Source organism: Athene noctua, chromosome 3 (assembly GCF_965140245.1).
Source record: "Athene noctua chromosome 3, bAthNoc1.hap1.1, whole genome shotgun sequence".
Lineage (NCBI taxonomy): Eukaryota > Metazoa > Chordata > Aves > Strigiformes > Strigidae > Athene > Athene noctua.
The window spans coordinates 19,749,457-19,776,938 of NC_134039.1; the positions used below are offsets into that span (position 1 = coordinate 19,749,457).

Below are 27,482 nucleotides of genomic sequence, written 5' to 3' on the forward strand. Positions count from 1 at the left end.
ATATATTAAAAGTAACATTAATAATTTTTGTGTAAAATCTGTTGTTGAAAGTGTTGAAATTCAGTATTGCCAGAAACAGTTGGGGCAGAGAACTTTAATCTACATTATTGACAGCTTATTTATTCAACTTTATGTTTTGTGGCCTCTGCAAGTATTATCCTACATGGCTATAAGCAAAAGTCCTACAAGTCCAATCACAGGTTTCTGAGCTTTGAGTACTACTATCCTTTGCACTACTGAAGCTGAAATTTATTAATAGCAGTTACTGCTCCATGCAAGCTACAGTTCAGGTATAAATGGGAGACAGAAAATTTTAAAATTTGTCAGCCAAAATAATAGATTGCTCTTTATTGCTGTGGGAATTGGCATGTGTCCCTGAAATGCATAAAGCACAAAAGAATGGGTGCATAAGTGAATGGGGAAATAGTGGCCCTTCCCTCTGCTGCTGCTGGCGGCTAGAGAAAAAACGGGCTTCTGATCAGAGCAGGAGGGGACCACAGTCTGTCCCTCACTAGTGACAGTGCCCAGGCATGGGGAGAGGAGATAAAGACAGCCTTTGTGAATGCTTCCCTCATATGGCTTCCTCAATTTCGGTTGTTCAAATGACCAGAAGGTAGCTATATCCTGGCTGTTATATGGAAACTATTGTTTGGATCTTAATGTTTATTTGAAAGCAGTGAAAACATGACATAAAATAAAAGCTATGCTTTGGTGGAAATAGTTTATCACACCCATGAAATATTATGCTTCTTTATTTCTGGATTGTGCTTTGCCCCATAAGTAACTGATAGGGAATGCAAACACTCGCAAATATGTTTTTCTAATCAAGTTTCAATTTACAGTGGAAGTTCTCCTTGGAATATCATTTTATCACTTGTCTTGGAGTTTGTTTTGTTTACTGCTACAGCCATACATGCAGTCAGTAACTTTTCCATGTGAGAAGCAGGATAATATTAATACCTCAAGAACTGAGGACAGTCAGAGAAAATGAAATTCTTTTCCTTGCAGAGAACTAAACTATCCAAGGCCAGCCTGTCCCAGCAAAGCAGGCATCGAAGTGATACACGGGCTCTATATGGATCTCCAGTATCTGGAAGTACATTTTTGCAAGTGTTTACAAATTCAGGCTTCAGGCTTTTGCGTTTTCATGTACAGGGTTGTGTTTCCAATCATGCAGAACTTGTCTGTGCAAATTGTCTGCTAAGGCATTAGCTACCTGATAATGTAGCCATGTCAGCATGCAAACTGTGTGCATGTGACTCTGTGATTTGCACATGCATATGTCCAAACCTACATGTTCCAATCTAAGTATTACTCATGAGTTTAACTGAACACATTAAAATTTTGGGCATTGCTGCTGTTGATAGACATCCAGGTAGATGTAACTACAAGTTACCTTTTAAAAATAAGGGGAGGAATAAATGTCATAGCCGTATGATGGTTTCTTAGTACTGATCCCTGCAGGAGCACAGAAGACTTAACACTGAGAAATGGCAAAATCTCCATTACTTGAGATATTTAAAACTGGACTGGAAAAAAAGTACATAGTAAGAGATAGTTCAGCATTATTTGATGATGAAGTACATAGCTTTGTTTTTATGAGTACTCAAGAGATTTACTCCAAGACCTTATATATGCGTTGCCAGACTTTACCTACTGCATATGATTTAATATGCCAAGTGCTGCTCATCTGTGAAATGAGGTCCCTGCTCACATGCCAGTGTTCCAGAGTGAAATCTCATAGGAGGGCGAATACAGATGCTTTTTTGCCTTGTGAGATGCATACGCTGAGTTCCCTGCAGTGAACTGTATTAGGGAATTTCAGAACAGTCCTTAAAATAACCAACATAGTTTGTCTACTCTGTGAGAACATGAAAGAGACTGTGGCATCCTTCATTTTCCCAGGGAGGGAAGAGTTAAAAATATTCTTTAAATAAGGAGCAGATGTTAATGTCATTAGAATTTCCATAAAAAACAGAGTTCTGTTTTGCAAAATGTCAGTAGCTTTGCAAGTTCTCTACAAGTCTGCCTACTTATATCAGACTAGTGGCACAGAAGAGGGGCAGTGTAGGGTGAGCTATTTACTGTCTTGAACAAATCAGATGTATTTCTGTAAGTTATTTGCCTGCCCGCTTTCAAATTGTCTCAACTTGGAAAAGGGCTAAACAAAGAACTAAAGGAACATGAAGGTATTTGAATAACAGGATGAGAACAGTGAGCAGCAGAGCAAATCTGCTGTTGACAAACAGGTACATAAAGAAACAGGCTACATATGGAAAGGCATGGTCTGGGTGACGCATGTGCCTATGACAGGTTCTAAATTCACTATAATTTCAAAAGAAAAAGGATTCACAGGCTATTGTGATAAGCTCACTGAAAACTCTGTCTTGCATGCAGAAATAGTTAAAGTAAAATTAACAAACAAAATATTAAGTGGCTCTCTGGATAACCTCTGGACATATTCCTGTTGTTAGTATGAGTAGACGTTGGAACCTTCCAGTAATAATTTCCTTTTGGAAAGCTTTCACGTTTCCTTCCTCCTCCTTATTTTGCTGCTTTTAATATTAAGAAGCTAGGAAAGCCCCTGTAGTTCCTTTCATTGTTGTAATAGATGAGCCTACACTTTTATAGAGCCATTCTTGAATTAATTGGTGTGAATGACACCTCTCAAGTGCCCTAGTTTAGTTTGTGTTTGTTTACTTAGTTTTTTTCTCTTTCTAGTGTCTTCCTTAGGGGTTTTGGTGTCCTAGAGCCAAGTACTAATCTCTGAAGCACCAGAACATACAAGACAAGCAGGTCAAGGTGTGCATTCATGCCCCTATCATTTTTCATGCTTTAGATGCCCATATGAGTTTTTGAAATGGTCTAGGGGAAGGTGTTTTGCCTCTTCCTGCTCCATATACAAGATCTTCACCTGTGGGCCACAGTGTACTGAGAGTATCCCTCTCAGGTTACTGAAGAAAGTAAACAACAAACATTTGGATTTAAAATAATAAAGGGATTATTAAGTGCAAGGATCTATAACTCAGATCCTCTTCTCACTTCTTTTTAAAGGGGCCGCAAGCATGGCAAAATCTTGACTGTGTCAGTTCTGCATTGCTGTAAACTTATGGAGCTGCTGGGTCCGCACCCAGCTGAATGTGAATGCTTGGCATTGCATGTGTTGACCTTGGCGGAGCCCTGCTTTGTGTTGCAGACTGAATCACAAAATGCCCCTGTAGCTCTTGCTAAAACAGTGATGTTCCCCAGCTGAATGGGCCTTATGATTTAAATGATGGGGACAGCTTTGAGGACAGCTGAAGGTGAAGCCTCCTGGGCACTCATCAGTGCAACTGCATGCTGCTCATACAGGTCAGCCCAGGTCCACTTGGCAGTATGTTCATTGCCTCTACGCAGTGGATTAACATGCCTGTGTCCAGAATTGCACATTTTATTTTGCAGCTTTACAAATGTGACAAATCATGGTTGTAGCAAGGTTTTTTGGTAAAAACAAAACAAAACAAAACAAAAAAACCAACAGCAGTGCTGTCAAATTAATAATAGGTGGGATACCAACCTGCAGAGTATTTCGAGCAGTTGTTGACAAGGATACCTCTCACAGATTAACACTAGAAGCAATTGGACAGAAAGGCTGATACTGTTTGGAAGTGGGATTTGCTCATCTTATTTTTCTTCAGGTCTTCATTTGCAGGCATAGGTGGCATGAAGATAGACTTGCATGGCTAGCATTGCTTGCTGCTCAGTCAGTAGGCAAATCACATCTATTCTCAGTAGTGCTATAGAGGTATGTGCAAGAAGATGCAATTTGGTGTTAGAAGCCTTGCTCCAAATAAAAAATAGGCTGACCATGTGAATTATTGTGCTTCATCTAGAGTGAAGTTCTCCTCCAGATTTTTATAATTCAAAACATTATTTGGAAAAGCAAAGAAAAAGAATTGGGATTTTTATGGCTGTCCTAGTCCAAGTGGGACATTTAAAGATGGTTCTGAGGTTTACTACAAGTGCAAGAGGCTTCCTCTGTTCCCAGTGACCCAAGAAATAAGTCAGATTTGCCATCTAGAGTCAGAATCTGCATGACAGTAGGGGCAGATTTTTGAAAAATCTGTAACTATTCTTTGAAGATGTAGAGCATATGTTTTAGAGGATAGTCAATTTGCTTTTATTTTTATCCTGTGTGGAAGCAGTTTTGTTTGTGAGCACTGCAGTAATCTTAACTATTCCAGGTTGGATTGAAAAGAGTGTAGAACTCAAGTGGAAAAAAAAAGTTTTTGTGACACAGTAGTAAATACAGACCTGTATTAGAAATCTGTAGGGCTGCCTTGGAACCTAGTTTATAGTTTCATAAACAATGACATCTGGCATCTGATTAACATGTGTATTTTGGCAGAACAGCAATACAATCTCTGATTAATTAGTGTTCTTCCAGAGGGAAGAATTCCGCTTCTGTAATTCTGCAGCTGTAGTAATGCCTTTTCCAGGAAGAGTAAATATGATACCCTTCTCACCAGTGTTTTTGAAGGACTTTACACATTCACACTGCCTTACATGCTCTCTTTCTCTTGAGGTCAAAGAAAGGGAGATGGCTGCCTGCTGCACCCTCATCTCATTTGCAGATCTCTCTGCATTGACAAAAATGGAATCCATATTTTTTTCCCTTTACAATCAGCACTATTGGCCTTTCCTTGCTCCAGACCAGAATTCCAGTATATTTTATACACAAAAAAATGGGGGGGTTGCAGGTACTTTAGAACAAGAGGCTGGGTCTGGAGAAGGTGTACATGAAGAAACAGCAACATCTTGGGGTATTGCAGACTTGTTTCTGAGTGTGCCAAAACCCCTGAGCTTGTACATTCTTGCATGGGATTCACTCAACTATAAAGCACAGAACTGTTACCTTTTCACAAAAATCTATCTCCTTGAAACTGTGGAGGGAGTTTTTTGGAGGAAAAAAAAAAACAGTTATTGACCGTAGGATCTGAGCAGAACGTAAATGAGTATCAGTGCCCCAAGAGAAGTGCAGCTGTTGGTTTCTTGAAAGCTTTGAAAAAAAACTGCCGAGGTTGGTGCCTCCTTGGACATGCAGCATCCTCCATGGCTTCGGGCAGAGAGGGTTGCCTTGGTGCTCGCTTCAAGGTAAGAGTGCCACCTACTGAACCCACACACTACTTCTCACAGAAGGGCGAGTTTGCAGTAGAGATTTCCTTTCGGAGTACCACCCACACCCACCCTTGTAATTTATGAGGTTTAACAAGATCAGAGCCTGGGGCGGAATGGCTGCAGGACTGCACAGTAAGCTGTTTAATTTACTCACATATGCGGGTTTAAAGGGGTATGAAAGCCAAGTGTGTGAAATCATGGTAACTGATGGTGCCTCCATTTAAATCACTTTGTTTGCACTTCTATTTCCTGCCTCATTCACTGGATTAGATGGAAGAATATTGAGGGGAGTATATTAGGTTGGATTTAGTTCCAACCCTGTTTTTAATCCCTTTGCTATACACAAAATGGTTTTACCTTGACTGCAGTTGAGTTTGCAGCTACTTCCTACCTTCCTGGATTTGTTTCTGTTCAGTAATCTGCCTCAAGTCTTCTGAGCTATCTGATCCAGCTTGACCTTTCACAAGTTAGACTGGATCCAAGTGCCCACATAATGCTTAGGCAATGATTTACGATCAAAAGGCAGGACTGTTTCCTGGACCATTGTTTTATATTTTGGTCGTCTCCCCTCATCATCTCTCGGCTAGCTGGAATGTGACTTTCCTACAAGCAAATACTTGTGAAGGCACTTCTGTGCAGTGCTCAGGCTGCTTGGTGCTCAGACAAGCTCGATAAACAGAAGCGATTCTTGTGAAAGCTGAATGGGAAGCACGCATTTGTTGGTCAAGTTGAGCAGCTGAGAAATCTGCAAGAATTCCTGTAACAGAGGGCCGAGACATAGAAGAGGATCTATTAGAGAGAATACAGTAAAAAAAAAAAAAAAAAATCATATGATCACAGAACAGAGGGGGGCGAAGGGGAGGGGAGGAGGATACAAGATAGATAATGAGCTTGACAATAGACAGATAGAGAGTGTCATTTCAGGAGCTACAGGACCGACCAAATGGTTAACCTGTGGGGTGGAAAGAGCATCCAATAAGTCTCACATGCCTGAAAGGATAATGGCATTTTTATTATTTCATTCCACACCCTAATCATCTGTCCATTTGCTCCCTAGAGCTGGCAGCAGTTTGCACTGATTCATACACTGCAGACATGATCAGCAGATCATACTGCAGGCAGAACTTGTCAAGCCTTTCCAAGTGAGTTGCCGATTTATTATGATATCTGTATGGAATTAGCCTTTTGGTGTTGTGTAGGAAGTGTTGGATGGTGGTGATGGTAAAGGGGGACAGAATCGTGTAACGAGTTGGGAAGTTGGTTGAACTGGGGAATAAGCATTGGATGCAGAGAGAGTTCTTTTGTTCCTCTTTTTGCTGTATTGTGTTCTGTTGTCTGAAGGAAAAGTCTTTGTGTTTATGCGTTTCTCTTACCTAAATTACAGGATTTAATTTGCTTTGTTCAGTGGCAGAAGTGTATACTGTAGGGACTGGTTGCTAACTGAAGTTCTGTTAATGGGATGTTTGCTGAAGTTTCATAGTTTGTGTCAAAGCTTTTGCATAACTCAGATTGCTTAATTCACTGAGTAAATAAAGTCCTCATGGCACATTCATCTTTGAATGTGGGAGGGAAGCGAGAGAAGAAAATCCAGTAGCCTGTTTAATATCACCAAAAAATGATCTGCTTTATTTGGGTCCTGTGTTGTTGTTTTGTTTGTCTGCTTTCTGTGTTGAGGGGTGGGAAACAGGACATGACTAATTCTGAAATACTGTGATTTATATCGGGGTTTTGTTTAAAATTTGGGACAGGTTTTGAAAAGCAACTGGAATTTCTGGGTGCTTGTTTTTGGAGTTTCCAGCCTGAAATCCTGTGCTCTTGGAGGGAGAGGGAGTTCAGGAATTTCTGAAACTCGGCCCTTCCAAGAAGTCCCTTCCAGGAATATGAAATCCTTCATCATGATTTCAGAAAATGGGCAAGAAATAATAATTTAACTAAGAGTATGTCAAATGGGTTTGTTTTGTGTTGGTCTGTGTGGAATAGAGCCACAAGCCATGGTAGCCAGCCCTCCTGTACTACTGTACAGGAATGGGGAGCAGTCATGGCAAAGCACTTGATTTCTCTGCAACCAGTGCAAAGAGAGAGCTAGGGAGGGGAAAGGGCAGAGCGGGTGAGATTTGAGCACTTTAGTGCTGATATAACTGGTGGAAACCTTGACTCTTGATGCGTACTCTGCGGAGCTGGCCCTGAGTGCAGTGATCTGCACTGAGGCTGGTTTAGCTAGATGTCAGGGTCTGGCTGTTTTGCTTAAAAACCTAGAAATTGTTGAATATCTTTGCTGAGAGAGATTCTCCTCTAGTCCCCTTTGGGTGAGAGAGGGAACCATTAGTGTGCTAACTTTATGCCTGGCTTATCTCCGAAGTGTTGGGCAACTGCTGGGAGAAAGGCATTAGCTTTTGTGTGCTGTGGTGCCTGCAATTATGTTATGAGAACTAAGTTCACTGAAGTCAGTGAAATTATATCTGAGTGAAAATTATTCAATCCTTTTCTCTTGAAGCATGATTAGCTACTATAATGTTGGGTTCCTGTATCTTGGGAATTTGTGTCCTGTAGCAGCTTCTAAACAAGAGCAGACACACCTTGACAAACAGACATGGGTTTTCTTTTGTCAAGACTCACAGTAGCATATTTAGGGAAGAAAAGCAAAACTCTTTTTGGTGAGGACTCTTAAGAGAAATCAAATATGTGGCCAAAATTTGGAAACTGATTTATTCCCTTTTGACAAACATCTCCATGACCTCAGGCCAAAAGCGGGCAAGACACCTTTAGCATTACCCACAAATGCTTCTTCAAAGTGAAATACATGATGAAATACTGCCCTTCCCAGGCTGAGGCATAACATAGTCATTCCAAGTGCTCATGTCTTCTCAGGAGATTGTAATGGAAAAGAAAGTAAGTATTAAAATCCCTATAAGTTAACTCTCTGGAGACTCTCCAGGGAAAAGGAGGCGGCTGTTATTGCACTGTTCTGAATGAGGTAAAATATGATTTTTAACTTCTTGCGAATGTCTTCTAATGCACCCTTTATATGACCATTTCAGCTGCATCATTTAGAGATACTCTATGCTCAGTGTACTCATAGTATTTGTAGAAAATTATCTAATTGCTAAATAGCTTAATATAATCCTGTTAAGATTTTGATACACTAGAAATTAAAAGCAGAAGCTTTCATTGTAGCCAAGATAATCATTCTGATGGCCTGAAAATATAAAGACTGCTTAATAAATGTTTAGGAATTGAATTGGCTCACTTTGCTAAGGTGTTTACTGTGCAATTTCCTAGGGAAAGCAGAAGTTGGCTTTGCCAACAGGTAGAAGATTTTCTTCCAGCAAATTATAACTTTTGTTCAAACTTCACAGATCATTAATGCACAGTTTGGTTGTTGGAAGTTCACTCTTTCACAGCATTTTCTTCATATTGTAGATTCTCTTTTCTGTTTCTTGGGTGGATGTTCAAGAAAGATAATCAGCTAGTTTTGTTAGGAGAAGAGAAGGGTTGAACAGAGGATGCTTCTCCACAGACAGCAGCAATATTGGTAGCACTATATTATGTGGTTAATTCTGCTCCAAAAATTGATGCTGTTCATTTTCACTTGAATCCATAGATTTCCTTCCTTCTGGTCTTCTCTGTTGGCTGTTCTTTTCATTCCTGTTCCCCTGTGGGTAATGGCCTGAATCCTTAATTTGTAAAAGTCTTTTTTTTACCTTACTGAGGTAAAATAAGATAGACATAATGTAACTAAAGACCAGGTGCACAAAGATGTTAGCCAGTAGTGAGCCTGTTAGTCTCCATTTTGAAAGCTAAGGATGTCAGTCAATTTCTAAAAGTGGCTCTTCCCCAACAGTGACAAGTATACCATGGGCTGAGAAATAGTCACTGCTCTTATAATGTCCTGTCCATTTGTGAGCTGCAATGTTTATATAAAAGTTGCACTTCAGTGCTTACTATCTAGGAATGAAGTCCAAAACACTTGGGTTGGTAAGTGAGTGGTTTTGATGCAAATATGTTTATCTGTGGGTGGACACAGATATTTACGTTAAACAGTGTGGTAACAATACTGCATGTATGTGAAGCATTCTTGCCATATTAGTTGTCACCACCTGAATGAAATACATGTGCTTTAGTGTCTGGTTTACACATCAACCGGGACAGTGGCTACTGAAGACTGAATGTCCAGTTCAAGATTTTGTTGCTAGACACAGGAACTTTTCTCATCGTGGGCCAGATGAAATTTACTGGAAGAGCTGAAACATTTTTTGAATGAGATAGATTATCCTCACTCAAAAGAGGAAGAAACATTATGGCAGAGAAGCAACAGGTCTATAAGGAAACATCTCAGATTTTGCAGCCTTCTTGCCTCAGTGAAAGAGGCTTTTCTTTTTCCAGCATAAGCAAGGGATTGGGTGTTGGGAGCACAGAACTGGGTTAATCTGTGGGGAGTTTTGGGCATCCACCTGAGTCTGAAGTCATGACTCTGCAAGAATCAAATTTCTAAGACTTTGTTAGAGAACAAGTGACTCCAGAGAGTTTAATGAAAACCCTAAGCTGACTTCTCCACCCTGTCCAAGCCTGGGTTCATGCCAGGACAGTGGTGCAAGACATCAGACTCAACCTAGTACTGCGCTCTCTGAATCCAAATGCCTGAAATGAGCTGTGAGAATTGTTTCTGATTTAAAGGTATATTTAACGAAACCAACAAAAAATTGGGAGAGTTCTGAGCAGAGCAGAGTTGGGAGTTCATGTCAGGTTTCTGAGATTAACTTAATCTAAATGAAAACAAGAGGAAATACTTTTTTAAATTAAAATGCCTTTTTTGACACTTTCTAAATAAGAAATTACTGAGCGCTGCATCTTTGCAATATTTTTTGAAATAAAACATTCTGATCTTTTTTTGAATCTCTTGATTCAAATTGACTTACATTTTAAAGAAAAAAGTTAAAAGAAAAAACTTAGGTGAAGGATATGCCTTCTTGTTTCAGGCTGAATTAAACCAGCCCTGAACATTTTCCATATCACTTCACTCTGACAAGGGTTTTTTTCTTCTACTTCAGCAAAACTAGAAAATTCACTGTTAGTGCAGATCTTAAACCCAGATATCTCCTCCACAGCTACACTGTTGGGATAGGTGTTCAACCAGTGTGGGATGGGGGCGGCACAACTTCATCCGGCTTCTTCATACCCCTGTCTTTCGCTTTCCTGCCACATCTGCAGTCCCAGACCCTCCATCCACCCTGTTCCCAAACAAGGAGGTTCAAAAGAACTAGGGAAGTTCAGGGTGATTATTTTAGGCCTTATGTGTTCTTTAGTCCGTATATATATATATGCATATATGTCCATGTAATGCAGATGCAGTATACTAGATAATCCAAAACCATACATTTAAAAATCCAACTGAGAAACCTACTTCCATCAATCGTTGAAATAACTGAAACATGGAGACCTGACTGTAACTTTTCACTCCTTTTGCATTTTATTTTGTTAAATATTAAAGAAACTTTCTTTGCGCTATTCTCATGTACTGACATTCGATTTATGTTTTGAGCCATCTAAGTGTTTAAGTGTAGTAAAAAAGTCTCCTTGCTGTCAGTAAGGCTACTTACATGTATAAGTAGCTGCAGGGCCAAGTTTATAATTATATATATCTGTATAATGTTAGCCTTCATACATTTATCCATTCCAATTTTAATTCTCCTTTTCATAAAATCTATGATCAAATTTTGGAGCCTGAACTAAGCTGATGTTGTCCCTTTTAATTTAGGACTCAGCCCTTTCATTTTCCTCCTGTGTTTTATTTTTATTAGTTGCTTTATTTTTGTGCTGATGTGCAGCACATATTATTAAAGCCACTTATTAGAGCCAGAATTTTACAGCACGGAGACTGTCCTAATAAGGGAAAAAAACCTAGCCCTTTATTGGTGAGGTAAGAGAAATCAGGCAGCGGATAATTTTTTTTGCTGATTGAGAAGGATAAGGTGCGGTTTGGCAGGTATTGCGTTGGTTTGGCATTTGCTGACATGGTTCCTCTTTTCTACAGTTCAAATCCTTTGCAGAGTAGATAGCCAGGGAGGTCTTCCCCCACACTCGCCTTTGCCTTTCCCTCCCCTCTTCCTTCTCTTTTTCAAAAGTGTTCACTGTTGCCATGAAATCTCCCTCTGACACACAAACTGGATATGGTAATGAGAAGTTTTTGCAAATCCAACAGTGCCATATTGTAATCACCTTTGTAAGGAACAGCGGGCACGTTGGAACAGAGTTTTCCATGTGGGTTGTTCTACATCTAAAGCATTTAAACAGTTTGTGAAGCTGTCAGAAAAATCTCACTTTAGTCCAATGTATTACAATCCAATTTCTCTCTTCTCAAAAATCCATCATGGAAGAAAAGTACTAACTACAAGGTTTAGTTGATGCTTTAAATTGCTCAGCTGTTTGTCTTTCAAATTGCTTTGAAGGCTCGTATTGAATTCCAGAGATGAGTAATGCATGCCAGGCTTAAATACAGACTTCAAATCTGAAGTCAGTATAGTTCCTCGGGTTTTAAACTGAGTTATGATGAGCAAAGTTTCAAGGGAGGGCAGAAGCTGGTATTTAAATTTTTTCCTTCCTCAGTCTCTGTCTCTTGGTAACTAAAATATTAAGCCAAGTACCTGCTCTGCTTAAATTCACTCTGTGCTGTGGCTGGAAGACCGAAAGTGATGTAGTGACTCCCCCCTTCCCACCTGGTGCTCTGGTGCGGTTCTTTGACTGTAGGAGGAGTAAGAGTCACTAAATGCCCAATTTTATCTGTCACTCATTAATTTTCTCTTGAGTATTGTAAGTTTGATTGTGTCATTTGTGAAGCAATTTTTTTCCTATCCCCCTCCGCCCATCATAGTAATTCTGGAGTACATATCCTGTTATTGTGGAGGTTAGCTTACTGTAGGCAAAGGATGTGAAAGATAAACTTGGATGGTAATAAACCAGAAAAGAAAAATAAACAGCATTAGTAGCAGGGATTGGATGTACAAGTTTGCATTAAACAAAACATACAGATGCACCATTAGGAGTAGGCTACTCCCAAAAGTGCACAACTACTTTTTTTGGGTTTGATAGGGGTTTTTTGTCTGATGCCTATTTGTATTTAGACCCTTCTTCCTCGAATTCAGAATCTCTCTTGAAGATCAAGTACTTGGCTGAATTTGTTGTCTTATGTTTTTAATTTCCATCCACCACTTTTTCATATACCTTGAGTAAGCAACAGTGATTAATACTCAGATTCTTGTGAGCAAGACTAACTCCAGCAGAAACTGGCATGCCTACCCAGGAGAATTAACTCTGCAAGTGATTTTGATTCTGAACACTGAATCTTTATTAGATCACTTTCAATCTGCTTTATACTTCTGCTTAGGAGGATCTGGTATTGCTGTGGGTCCTCCAGGTAAAGGTTGCTGTATTACAGAACAAAAAAGATGATTCTTGTTCCAGACAGCTTAAAACCTTATTCATAAAATATCTCCAAACTGTCATGCTGTGCATTTCAAAAACTTGAAAACGTGATCCACATGCACTTGTTTTCTTTTCCCCAATACTCTTAAGAAATGTGGAGGCCTGTCCTAGAGGTGTGTTCTTGAGATCAATGCACTTGTCACTGCAGGATGTGAGATTTTGGCTTCTGTTCAGTTTGTCATAGCCAAATTGCCTGCAAATTTTTGAACATGTAAATAAACATTATAAAAACCATTATTAAAATGCATTATAAAAATATTATAAACATAATAAACATTATAAAAATATATTACATGTTTCTGAATAGGAGGTGTTTGACTTGCCAATTCCATCTGCAGTACATTCAGCACTGGAGTTGCTTCAGTGTAACTAAAGAAGTACCATCATCACAGCTGTTGCTTCCTGACATGATCCTTACTACAGGTTTTTGTTGTGGTTTTTTTGTGGTGTTTTTTGTTGGTTTGGTTTGATTTGGGGTTTTTTGTTTGTATTTTTTTAGTGGCGTTTGTAACTCAGCAATAGAATCATGGGATGGGTGAGCTTTACAAGGCGCAATACACTGTAGGTATCTGCATCCACAAATTATGTGGATCATCACACACTGACATGGCCATGGTGGAACCTTTATAGTCTCTCTTCATTTTCAGATTGTTCCTAGCTTTCCACCTCCCATGAGCTACAGCCTGTCCTTTGCCATGTGCTTTCTTTCCCTCTTTCTTTTGTTCTTCCCTTTCAGCTCTCTTGCTACTGTGTTAGATGATATTTTGCAAAGCCCAAGTGTTCCAACCATACCATATTCTCTTGTATACTAATTTCTTCAAAAGTAGCTTCCCATTTTAAACTAGTGTTGAATGTGCAATTTGTGTAACACCTAACTTTCCTCTGTGAAGCGGGAGGTTTTTAGGATTGCACTTCTGCTGGAGGGAAATCACTGGCATAGATTCTGGGTGTGTGCAGTGGTGTTGTACATCTTCGCCTTTGTCATCTGCCTGCTTCTGGAACAGGAATGGTCAGACACATCCGTGTCAGCAGTTTTGTTTCTCAGGATTTGAAAAAGCCCCAAAGCCTAATTAGCAGAGGTCACATCTGCTTCCAAAGCTAGCTAAACTTTTACTTGAGTTAGAAAGATTAAGGCTGAGGACTGTCTTCTAATTCTTGGTACATTTTCCATAAAGGCTGTAGCAAAGCAGTTTTGAAGTTCTCTGCAAATGCAGCTTTTCCTCAAGATTTCCCAACATGCTAAAAAGCTCCCTTAACACTGTAGGAATGCTATCTGGGTATTCCTGCCAGTCCTTATCTATATGGTCTTAAAAGCTTCCCACTGACAGAAGGTGCATTAGTGATAATTTGCAGCCCATACAGTGAAGACAGATACTTCTGCCTTGTACATATCTGAAAGCTGCATTTGGTCCTTTGTCATTTTGGGATAGCCACAGGGTTAATTCCATATTGGATTTTCTGGATTATTCTCTCTCTTTCAAACTCACCCAATGCCCTGTGGAGTGATCAGGTAGGAGACAATCTGCCTTGGTACCTCCCATTCAGTCCTATGCTTATAGCACCTGAACTTCAAAAGGTGAACGTTCTGAACCTATGGAACAATATTTATTTCTGTTTCGTTCTCTGTGTACTAGTTGTTTTTTGTGCTGTTCTGCCCTGATAATCATACCAATGTGTTTTCTTTTCCCAAAAAGGATATAATTATGGTTTTCACAAGATTATAATAAGTAGAGATTTTGCTGTTCAGCGCCTAGGTCCCTTCCAGCACTTCTCCAAATCCATGACAGCATTTCAGTGAGGGCCTGAGTCCTGAAAAGGCTCTGATAGTGTTTCAAGAGTTAGGGAGGTTCAGGCTTGGGAGAATTTAAGGCTCACAGGTGTGGAGGAAGAAGATGGAGACACCCATTAAAATGCCATTAGATGAGGAGTGACAGGGGCTGCCTGGAATGTGAGAAGAAATTGGAGAGGGAACTGGAAAAGCTTCTGGGGAGCTGAAATAGAGGAGAAAACCATTTGGAGGTTTTCTCTCTAATGTAGGTAGTGGGGCCTTCCCTGGAATTTTCCAAACCTTTGGCAATTTTGTGGGAGTATTTTGAGCAAACATTGGGCAAGGGTCCAGAAAAACTGTATATGCTTATAGCTGTGCACTAACACTGACTGATAGTCTCATACTCATCTTGAGCTGGCAGTAGCACCTGTAAGTACATCTAAGATCACCTCATTGGCAGAGGATTGCTAGTGTTTGAGTTAAGTTTTATGCCTGTGTTTGCATTAGACCAATTGGTCTTATAACACTTTATTGATGTAGGTAACACCTGTTGTGCTAGCCTCTGAATGCCCCAAATGGATGATTTTTTTTTTTTTTTTTTACTGAACATTCCTGTGCTTTGGCCAGATGGGAACTGAAGTTCAAGGGAGTTTGAACATCTCATGCAGGAACTTGTATCAGAGAGGGGCCAAATGAAGCCTTCTAAATCCCATATTTAGCATCTTAACTGCCAGCATGTTAGCTTGAGTTAAAAGCAGGATTAACTTATTTTTCCAATTTGGAGGACTGCTGATCCCCAGACCCTTTTGTTGCCTCATAGCTGCTAAGTTTATCTTCTTCAGATGGATGATTACCATATTGTTACTTAGTAATCTCAGTCAGTTGAGTTGTATTAACAGGTTGGACCACACTCTTTGTGAGCAGGAATTCAAATTCTCTTATGCTTGCCCTAATTCTTTATTGTGCCAAATATCCTGCAGTTTACATTACCAAATCCTTGCCTGCCAAATGTTATATTTTCACAGGAGTTTATTAAACATAGATTTGCTATGCAGTTTTTGGCCCCTCTCAGTGCCTTTCAGGATGCATGACTTAAGTTCAGTGAGAACTTTCATAAAAGGGTAAACAACTGCATCTCCATTGCAATAGTCTTGGCATGTGTATATGAATAGTTACCATGGGATGCTGAGAAGAGGATACTTGTGTGAACTGTGACATGTTTAAATCAAGTCTAAGGTCTGTTCTCTCATGGTGTTATTTCTAAGGATCCATCTGCTGTGCAAATGCCTTGTTATAGGAGTCTCAGGGGCTTCCTGTAACACTCTCTGTCTTATAGTGCAGGTGAGACAGGTAGTGTTTTGACTTTGAATCAGGACAAAGTCCTGCAAGAGCCAGTGTTGGAAGGATTGGCTGACATTCAGGTCAGTCCCATCTACGCTGTGGGACTGGAGAGGGTGCAGTGAGAGCCGTAGTGCACAGAAACCTTCCCATGTGATGTCTGCTACAGTTTCAGTAGGACTAAAATCTCTCTGTTGTACTGCTGTTTTTTTCTCAGTCACCTTTTGGAAGCTCTACTTCACCAAGCTGGCTTTCTATACCTGTTGACACTTGGAAAGCAGAAGGGCTTGGCAGCAAGCTAACTCCTTGTTTCCCAGCTGTAGGGTAAGGACGATGCACCCCATTTTTCATGCTTTCAGGCACTTAAGCATATCTCAATTTACAGCCCAGTGCTTCAAAAAGATGCCAGGCTGTGTTGACACATGCTGATCCCTGTGCAGAACCTGAGGTGCTTTCTCAGTGACAGTGCTGCAAGATCCCCTGGGTTAAACTAGCTTTTTGCCCTTCCTTTCCCATTTCCCAGCAGGCACAACTCTTTAAAATGTAAACTGCTGATTTGGAAGGACCTAGCAACAGAAGGCATTACACAGAGGAGAGGCAGGCTATCACTTGCTCAGAAAGAGCTCAGGGGAGGATGTCTCTTTGTTCAGTATGCCAGCAAAAAACATCCCAGAATAATCAATTCTGCCAGTGGCTTTCACACGCTTTCAGGCACAGTGATGGAAGTCAGCACAGTGCAGCTGTTAGAGATGGGCCTGGGAGGAGAGAGTCCATGTACCTGCAACAACTCCCTTTGGAAGTTGCTGGAAAAGCTGCTGGTAGCTTCATCAGGTTTTGGAGCAGGTATGAAGTAGTGCAGACAAAGTGAAAATCTTATCTGGAACGAGGTTTACGATAAAAGAAGTGCATTCTTCAATGTGTCTGTTTTCCATTCCATTAATTGGCATTATAGTAGTAATAATACCTACCACGTAGAAGTCAGAAGGGGTTGCAAGGATTAATGAACGTTTGTGAAGCACATTGAGATCTTTTGATGGAAAGAAGTTAGCAAGTGCCAAGTATTAATATAAAAATGTGGGGAAAATACCCATTAGTCTTCATTCACTTCTGGAATGTAATGGATTATACCAGAAGCAGTGGCTTAAACATTTGTGTGTATGCATCTAATGATGAATTTTTCCATTATCTTCTTTAAAAATGTCGGTTGAATCTGAAAAAAAGGCTTTGCTGCTTGGTGATGGAAACTTATCTCTTGTCTCCTCTTACATTTGGAATTAGCCTCTCTTTTGCATGCACTTGCAGTCTGTTCCCATTAACCATATCACTTTCTTACCACAGCAGCCCTTCATTGTCCTCCTCACCTTGTTGTCCACCTCCTCTCACTTTCCTTCTACTGTTGGTCATACTCCTCTCTTATATAGTCCCATCTGCTTTGCTTCTTTGCCTTTGCTGCCTTGGACTCACCTGCCATTTCTTTTAGCAGTATGATGAAATGCAGCTAAAAGAAAGTGTATGTTGTGTGGCATCAAACAGATGCTTTGTAGACCAGTGCTTTGGTTGTGTGCAGAGGCAAGGACAGTCACAACACAAAGCAATGCTGTGCTCTCCAACATGGGGACACTCATTGCTATCTGGAAGCAACCCAGAGCTCATAGGTCCAGCCCAGGTTAGTGCTACTCACCCTCTCCTGTAACCCAGGTGCCAATGCAGGAGGAGTGTGAATGTGTGTTGCTTGTTGGACAGGCTGAAGGTGGAACAAGGTCTGAAAGCTTGAGGCAGGGGTTTGTATCTGATGAACTTGAAGCACAAAAGGGGCTGAGGGAAGACTGACCAGTCAGGACAGAGGATGTCTGTTTGACAGTGGAAGATTTGCCAAAGAACCAACAGAACCTGATCAGTAACTTGCTGTGAACTTACAACTGACACTACCACTCATTGTCCATGCAGAGCTCATCTGTGTGAGGATGCTACAGTATAAAGCATTTTGCAACAGGTATTACAGACTGGTTCCCTGTGTGGAACTGCTATTCCAGAATGAAATGAAAAAAAACCCCATGCACCATAATAATTGCTGTGGTTTGGAAACATGCTGTATATTGCAGAAAAGCCCCTTACTCTGGCGCAGTATCTCCACAGGGCAGTTTTTCTGTGTTAGGAGCCTTATGCCTCTAACAGCTGTGTATGTATGTCCCCTTGGAAGTCCACAGACCATGGGGACTTCTAGGGCAAGCAAATTGTTTTCTTCCATTTCCTAGTTTTTATCTGGGTATTTTCTGTGAATAACTTGTAGAAAATTTGTTAGTGAATCTTCAAAATGCGAGAGGTTTTTCTTGGATGCTAGGTTTCTGTGAAAAGTTTTTTACCCTTTTTAAAGAACATTGGCTTTTACATTTGTATTTTCAGTGTGACCGATCAGCTTTCATAAACTCAGTTTTCCACAGACTTTCTCCAGTAGTTTACAGTGCCTGAGTTGTTTGGTAGTTCCTTATGAGTAACTTCTGGAATAAGGATCACAGTGGAGCAGTGTAGGGGGAACGTGCACATCTAAGGGAAAACTAATTGAAAGGATAAAGCCAGGGTATTTCATCGTGTTTATGTGGGTGTAGTTGCAATGGCTGCACTTCAAACTTCCAGCTGTTTAAATTGCACAGTGCTGTTATACGATGTCTGCAAATCATTGTAACATAAGTCTGCAGTTCAAAGTGCTGTACGTGACCTTGCATATCTGTACGGGCCTGTTTTATGGAAGGGTATTTTACCTTTCATGAAGGTGAAAGATATGTTGGGAACAGCTTTTGGAGAGATGCATGGAATGTATCTGCCCCTAATCCTGTTAGCAAATGACAGGATCTGCATTCGTAATTTCTCCACTGTCTCGCTGAAAATATTTCCTAATCACCTTGGCTGTTGACAGTAGGTTTCTTAAACACCTGAGAAAGAGACAAATGTTTGTCCATGTTAAAAGTGAGCAGCCATGAATTTCCCTTGAAAGCCAATCTGCACCTGCACAGCATCCACGAGTTGTGTGCATGAGGAATTGGTACTAGAAAACTTTGAGACATCTGATTTTCATTATTTTTTTTTCCCATTCACCATATGTTGTAGCACTGAATGTATTTGTAATGCCATATCCCCCCTAAAGTGGTTTATTTCCGTTAGCATAAGGCTTCACAGTCCACTCTGGTTTGGTGCATATTCTGCTTACTTTTCAGCTGCCTTCCTGTTGGCAGCATTTATTTCAATATTTAGTCTGCTGCAGTGTGTTAGGGCTGTGTCCTCTTCTTGCATATTTTGTTGGGAATAGTGAATGAAAAAAAGATTATTCTATGATTATCTGAATGATAATCTGGTAAAATTATTTTTCCAGGCTCCTTGTGTGCAAATACATGCCTTGTACTTTGTTTGTGCGGCATAGTCTTTACTGTATTTCTGAAAGTGCCAGCAGACATCTTCAGTCTGGCTCTGGGCAATAGCCATTTAGTTACAATTTCTAATCACCTGGGAAATACAGAGGGGTTTTGACACTTCACAGAGCTGGGGTTTAATGCTAACACCCATACTTTCGATGAATTGAGCAATAAAAATAGTGGGTTCAGACCATTTGTAGTCAGAAAACATTGCCTTCTTCAGAAAACATTACCTGCTGCAGTTACAGGTCTAAGCTAGACACTGAGCAGGGAAGAGTGAAAGCCAATTCTCCTTCCATCCAGTCTTTTTGCCTTTGACTCTATTGTGAAATGTTGCTAAAATATCCCTTGTTTCTGTCACTGCTGTAGCTATGCTAGGGTGGAGGCAGTCTGTTTGCTCAGCACCACATTCTCTAATTCTGGTTTTAGCTCACCTAGCTGAGGTTGTGTTTATAGTAGCAAGGCTTGTCTGGAATGTTCGTTTTTTGCTATTGCTGCCCTCTGAATTGAACAGTTAGGAAGGAACACTGGGATGCTCTAAAAAGCTTGGCATAAAAAATGTTGAAGTTGCTATTGCACCCTTATCCCAAGTATAAGAAACCCAAAAGTGCAATTCAACTGGAAGGTACTTAGACCAGTCTAACAAAAAATCTGATTCTGTTGTATTTTAACCCCTCTTTATTTATTAGTTTACCCCTCTCAGTGTGTATCCTCCAGGTGCAGGGCTAAGACCCTGTTCTGCTTAATTGGTAACTTTGAGTTGCATTTTGGGAGTCCAAGATGGAGGAATACAGCTATGTTCAATAATAGCACACTCTTGCATTTAAAGGAAAGTGGTTACATAAGAAAACTTGGCAAAAACAGACCATTACTATAGGTATAAGGAAAGAGAACAATAGTAATTCAGAATCCTCTTGAAATGAATTATAACTGTTGTGCTTGAATAAAAGGAAAAATTCCACTTCTTAATGACAACACAGTTTCCACTCCAGCCTCTGGTGGAAAAATCATCTTGCATGTGATGTGAGTTTTTTATTTTTAAATAGAAAGAGGAACTGTTTCTCATATTCATTGCTGATAAAATATTTATATTTTATATATGTAAGCATATAGCATGTAGAGAGAGAAAAACTGCTGTTGGGACATGAAAAATGGTCCTGTGCTCTTTCTTGTTCAGGTTCCTCCCCATAAGGCTGCAGAGTTCCTTGTGTGCTTTTGCTCCAGATTCCTTACATGCTGTCTGATGGAGTGTCCGTCCCTGCCTCAGTGTCATAGTTCAGTGGCATGACTATGCAGGATGGGAAAATGGTCCAATAACAAAAGTCCTCCTCATGTCTTCCTTCCCTCCCTTGCCTTCATTTAAAGATGGCTGATAGATACCATAGATCATGACATTAATTTTGTATGAGTTAAAAGATGTTTGGGGGAAATACAGAACTTTGTAGCTTTAGCATGACCTATTGGAGACATCAGTTTGCCTAAGGTGTCTGTAAGAAAATGTAGGTTTCATTCCTCAAATCTTTTGCATATTTTCTAGGAAGACCACTATTATCAATATACAGGGGAGCTTTTTTAAGTTACAAATACTCATGTCTAACTTCATTTTTAATTCCTTCTGTCTTGAGTAAATCTCTCAGTCATGTCAGCTGGAATTTTATTCACAATGAAATATAAAAGAGAAAAAGTTATATTTTAACTTTGTATATATTCAGTAAGCTAGCAATTTGAGGCATGAAAGTGCCTTGAAAGCCATTTTGAATACAGGGACCCAAAACCACAAGAAAGAAAATTTCTGAGTTGGCTTTGTAGCAATTGTGGATTTTATATTCTGGAATAAATCCTGTAAGTCTTTACTTATGCCTCAGCTAGGCAAAATGCCCATTATTCTCAAGTCATATGCCTGAAATATTACTGGGTAAGGCTGTGGCATAAATTATTTTGGATTTTAAATGCAATAAAGCACTAGAAACGAGGTGGTGGCAGCAAGTAGAAAGCAATTTGCTACAGAGTCAACAAATAACCACATCAACCACAGTGGTATGCACAGTGACTGGGTTTTTCTTCCACTTTTTAAAGTTTGAAAATGTAAGTTTGTTTTGTACACTTTTTTCTATGTTTGTCATCTGCCAGGGAAACAGATTTCTGGGTGAATTCCACTAAGCTTCAAGGAAAGCAGTAAAAAAGTAATAGTTATCAGCTAGAGGGCACTTGGCCAATCATTGTATTCTGCCCAGTTACTTTTTTCTTTTCATGTGAAACTTCTAAATTAAAACAGGTTAAATATACCATACTGCTCACTGACAGGTCAATGTCAGGTCTGTTGTGGATGAAGTAAAACTGTAGAGCATTACAGGCTTCACATATTGAGAGAATTACATGCTTTTCTCTGGGACGTTTCCAACAAGCACTTTTATCTCAATATAATGTATGTCGAAGGCAAATTTGACATTGTTTCAGTAGCTGAAGGTTTTTACCCTTCATGTTAGTGGCCCTGCATGCAATTTATGCTGAGAAGCGATTTACCAGTTATTTGAATGTGGTTGGAGAATCTGCTTGCATTTCATATTATGAAACAGATCATCAGTTTTCAGCCATGAGGAAAGAAAAAAAGTAGGCGTGTGCATGAGTCATTCTGCCTTTGTGCAGAATGATGCAGTGATATTACAGACTGGCTCTAACTCACAAACCAGGTTTTAGAGCTTGAATCTAAAACCAAAGCAACAGTGTTGTTATGAGCAGAAAACTGCAAAAAATGAGACAAGCTATTGGAAATCCTGGGTGTCTATGCAACTGAAACTTATATTTTCAACAGAAAACAGTAATTGGGGAAGCCAGGATCTGTGTTAGAGGCTGTAGTGCCATCTTCATCAATTAAATAAAGTCTCTAACAGCTTTTGGCATGAATTACTTGGTAATCACCAAGTATTTTTGTTGTTCGTATGGAGTCATTTTCCAGTTATTGGCTTGCATATATCACTTTTTATACTTCATTCTTTGATGTGGATTGCTTGCACCTTAGTTTTTCAGAATCCAACTAAAGGGATGTGTGTACCTACTCTTTCCTTACCTGTGAAAAAACCTAAATGTCAAAAACATGAAAAGGAAAGAAACCACAAAGAAGAATGTACACAAGCTGTACCTCTCAGAAAACCTTTTCTTTCCCATACTTAACTGTTCTCTCATGCAAACAAAATAATAATCTCACAGCAGATTCTTAACCAGTATAAATAATCTGAAGATTTTTCCTCATCTGAAACAAAAAATTACTTGTTAAAATGCACATTTTTTTATCTTTTAGGTATTTTAGATCAAGGTTTAAATTAGAGAAAGGCTTTAAAGGTATGGTAGGAAATCAAGGGTGCCAGATCTGACAGAAAGAACATTCTTCTGCTAACCCATTGAATAGGTGGTTGCCCAGCAGAAAAATAATAATCCTTGAACTCTTTGGAGCTATGAAAAATAAGAAAGGATATTAGAAACACACCATATAAAAATGATGTAATTGAGAAGAAAATACATTGAAAGGTATGTTGGTCTCTTTATTTTTCCCTGAGAACTATGTGGATATCTGGGTAATTTGCCCACTCAGGAGTATAGGCTGTGTAGCTCTGGAGAATGTGTGGGTGAAAAGAGTAAAAATATTTGTGAGACAGATAAATTATGAGCAGAATGAGAAGACATGAACCTTCTGTAAATGGAAGACTGTAGTGTGTAAGTCCAGCAGGTGCCACTGTATAATCCACCATACATAAGAAATAATGGAATTTCACCAAATTGTATATATAATGAGCCCAAGAAATGGTATTTTACTGTAGTATAACTTCCAGAAATGCATCCATTCTTAATGTGGAAATGCAAGAGATGGATGTTCCATCATTTCTTGTATATTTAATCACCCTCGCTGTTTAAAACATGTGCTTCATTTCCAGTTTTAATTTGCCTGGGTTTAATTTCCAACTGTTGGTTAATTTTATTCACTTGTCTCTCCTACATTCAATGTGAAAAAAATGGTGGATGTCAAATTGAGCAATATGTGAAAAATCTTGGTGTTAATAACAGCATTCATGCACAACATTGGATTGAGAACTATAGTGGCATGTCTGTATGTCTTCAGCATAATCCCCTGTTTTCACTCACTACATCTTTTTGAAACATGAGCATTTTGGATTGAAATTCTGCTTGTTCCCTCATAAAAATGAATCTTCTTGAGCAGGTCAGAGCAGAATGCTGGCACCTCTTATTGAATTATGGAGGAATGATTAGAAGAAACAGTGTTCCCCACAATTGCCCCCCACCATTCACCACAGTTTTTGATATGATGAATGAAATACAGCTGGCATTTGACACGCAAAGCTTGTCAGAGGCATAATTCTCTGGAAGCATGTGCATTTGTTACATTTTTTTGAGGTGAAGATCAGTAAGTTGTTTATATCCACATTTTGAAGTGTGCCTATCATAACACAAATTAAATGAACAATAAAAAAAATTAAAATATATCCAATCATAAATAAGACAGGACTGAATACCAGCAGTGACACAAAGAGCACTCCCCAGTGGGCATCATAAGAGTCCATCCTCACCCCACCCATCCTTTCAGGAAGAGCCTGGGTAAATAGAAAGGCTTTCTAAGAGTGCAGAAGGTCAACAAATGCATCTTCTGTAGACTGAGTCTGGTGGTGAAATTTGTCATCAAGGATGTTTTACTGACATCCTCCATCTGCCATCAATTTGGAGATACATAAGTCAACAGATGTCACTTCAACTGCTGTGGTGTTAGGTAATGAAGGGTGAAGGTCTTGGAAGTAGGACAGGCTGCAAGTGGAGGTGCAGCAGTTTGATACAGGATGAATGTTCTCATTTGCTGGTGTGGACCATGGAGAAAAACAATCTGTAATAGATGTAAAGGCTTTGAGATAAAAGAGCATGCTGAATAGATACAGTTGCATCTAATTGAGGTACATGTTGGGAGGACAATGCTATGAATGGAAGGTGTTTTTGCAAGTAAGGGAAAAGAAAGACAGACTGGCATTTCAGTGAATCATGTAGCAAATAAGAGACAAATCTGGGCTGCCTGTTTAAGTTAAAAATCTAGTCTTAAAGGCTTTTGTTCTGTTTGGAAATTTTTCACCTACTTCTGACACCCTTGAGGGGTGGAGTCAAAGCTCAGATCCAGAAGTTGTCTTCTCCCTGCCTCCTCTAGAATGGAGTAGTGTGATCCAGCTTAAATTAGACATTGTAGTGTTTTTTTTTTTCTACCCCTGTGAAAAATGTAGTTTACAATTCATCTAGGGAAGATAGTGCTACAAATAATTAAGTTTCTCTTTAATCAGAATATACACTGTTTAGAACAGGGACCGGATATTCCCCTATCTTTATAAAATTCTTGTTGTAGAAGGCCCCTGAGCTTGATCAGGAAATTTCAGTGCTATCATAATTTAGACAATAATAATAATAATAATAATAATAATAATAATAATAATAATAATAATAATGATGTATTAGTACTGGGCAAGAAACTCTAAAACCAAAGTGCCTTAGATAATGTTTGAACTAATTTATGGTTTCAAGTCAGAACCAGTTGAAGCTGGATTGTATGAAATGGTTTCAGTCCCATAATCACCCTAGCTGTTACCAAGTTTCTTACTGAGTTATAACTTTATTTAAATTCAGTGCTTGATGTAAAATAGAGAGGGTGACAAATCTCTCTGAAGAAGTTCTGAGGCAGATGGCCTCATCACCTATATTCCCAATCCATCAGAATTATTTTCCCACTCTAGGCTGTAGAGTCCCTCCATTCAGTCTGAGGGTAACATTTTAGACTTACTCAAACAATCAGGAGATTTGATGTTGACTTTGTCAGGTTTGAGATTTCAGTCCTGGAGATATAAATCTGTCCTACCTGCTCAACAGGGCAGAGCATCTGTTGTTACTTGTTATCCCTACCTAGCGTGGTGGGAAATGTCCTCTCACATAGTTGAGATACTCAGTCTCCTGTACTTGAGTTGTGCTGTGTGGGAAGTATGATAGATGCAGCACTAATGCTTTACTAGAACAACTTATCAATAACACACAGAGGTTGCACTTTTCTCATGTCAGAAACATAGAGAAGGTAACAGGAGAAGCAGCTAACACTCTGCTATTTTTTATTTTTAATTATTTTTTATTTTAGTTGATGTTTAGACCAAGAGTGTGTTATCTTTGGTAACAAGGTGTAGGACAGTTTCCAAGTAATCATCTTTTCATCTGAATATTTAATAAGAGGTGTCACCTATCAGAAGGCTTGGCATACCTCTTGGTGATCATGCTGTGCTGTGCTTTCATTGCCTGAGATAGCTGGAACGGCTAACTGCAGAGGGAGACTTGCCTGCAAAGATTTTGAACAGTTATGCAGAAGGTGACAAATGGATATAAGGTTACTTTAATTTACTTGTGGGGTGTGTATGCATGCTGGGCAACAAGGCTGTTCTCCAAGGGTGGAGAAACACAGACCAGTGTGGATCATTGGATTTCCATCTGTCTGATATACAGAGCTGAAATCTTGGAGTCATACTTTCGTATTACTAATTTATTTGTGGTCTAAAGAATGTCAAAAGATGCAGGCAAGTGGAAGATAAGCTCTGAAGAACTCCCAGATTGATTTTGCTTGTGATGGGTAGCTAGGGAGAGGTGTAACAGTGGGAAAGTGAGGGTCAGTCTTCCCACTTCTAGTGGAGGGTGCATGAATTCATGGGTCTGCCTGTGGTTTACTTTCTGTGTGAAATTAGTTTGACACCCTAGGCAACAGAGGAGGAGGAGGCTGCTTAGCTAACTAAGAGAGTGAGTGATATGCTAGCTGAGTAAGTGTGAATGAACTCAGTGCATGAGGATTAAGTGAATGGGGAGATGAACACTAGTCAGAAGAGCGTATTTTTCATGGGCAGAAATGACATTTGTCTAACTTTTATCATCTTTTCTATGACCAAATTTCTTATGGAAAGTCGGTGGCAGTTAGGTGACTATGTTGAATCATTTCATAAATGATCCTGCTGTCAATTTGCTCACAGTGTGGTCATTAGCCTGTTAATTAACATAGCCAACCTGAACCTGCATTTTCAGCCTACTCTACTGTCAGTCTATGGTAGTCAGTCAGGTCCACTCCAGCAAAGCTTGTATTTCTGAGGCAAGCAAAACAGCTTGTAGAAGTACAATCTGGGAAGTAGTGTTAACATAAGTGTAAAGAAAATACAATACAGATACATAAAATATTGTTGTTTGTTGCTGAATGACCATTTCCAGATTATTGCAAATGTATCATGCATCCATACTGGTGAACAGAATTGAATACTTAAGGTGATCCTTATGGGTGGAGACCATATCTGGTGTACTTGCTCACTGTAGGAAATTGCTGTGATATGGAGTGAGGCAGTGGATGTATTTAAAAGGATATTGAGAGAGATTGTCAGCTTTCTTAACAGATGATCTATGTGATGTGTCCAAGGACTGGAAATATGTATCTGTTTTCATTTGACTTATTTAATGGGTACCATTTTGTGGGAGTTTTTTGCTTAGGGTATTTTTTTTTCTTTCCTTTTTTAGTTTTCTGAGCAACTGGTGGTTTTAAAAAGGCTTTTTAAAGTGGTTGTTCTCCTTTTGTGTAGGAATGTTCTGTGTGGGCACAGAGAGCAGGATAAACTACTTCATTCTCATGTGGTCTCACTGCAAAGACAAATCCTGAGGTACAAACACTGGGAATTGACTCAATCGTGGCCATTATCCAGCTGTCATAGTCTAAGAGCAGTGTGCCCTCTCCTGTGCCCTTATGTTTGGAATTCAGAGCTGAAAAGATCATAGGCTTCTTGTAGCCAGAACATCTTACTAACAGGTGGGCTTTCTGTCGTCAGTTTGATAATGTAGTTTTATTCCAGAGAGAGTCTCTTTCTTCTGGAAATTAAAGACCCCATTGATTTATTATTGTGTTCATACGCTCTCTGTTCTAGACCTAAATGAAATGTTAAACTCCCTTTAAATTGCTTACAAATGACAAGAAGTGTTTTTCCTTGCTTTCTCTGCAATCATCTCTAGTGCTTTTAATTTGTCTCCTTCCTTTCTTCCTCTTCACCCTACTGTGATCCTTTGTAGCTGTGCTGCCCATGGTTATAACCCTCTTTGAGAAGGAACTGTTTCCACAAAGAAAAGGTTTCAAGCTCTTTAAGTGGAACATGAAAATAGCAAATCAAATCCTTCAGTGCACTGGGCATGAAAATGCTGTTCTAGGTCTGTCAAGTGGCATAGCCATGTTGGGTTTTTAACTGTCATTTTTAATTTTTAAAGCAAAATTGGGATGATTGAATCTC

At 39.5% G+C, this 27,482-nt stretch overlaps 1 protein-coding gene across 10 annotated transcripts in view; it reads left to right on the forward strand.

Annotated features, from left to right (window-relative positions):
• CALD1 (caldesmon 1) overlaps positions 1 to 27,482 on the forward strand; it is a 200,606-nt gene that overhangs the window by 139,489 nt on the left and 33,635 nt on the right. Inside the window, exon 1 of one of the 10 annotated variants that reach the window (XM_074902194.1) lies at positions 6,057 to 6,299. The exons of the other annotated variants lie outside the window; for them this stretch is intronic. Coding sequence (XP_074758295.1) covers positions 6,253 to 6,299 — 47 coding nt within the window. The 5' untranslated portion in view covers positions 6,057 to 6,252. Of the gene's footprint in view, positions 1 to 6,056; positions 6,300 to 27,482 lie in introns of those variants that run through there. 10 annotated transcript variants of the gene reach the window in all.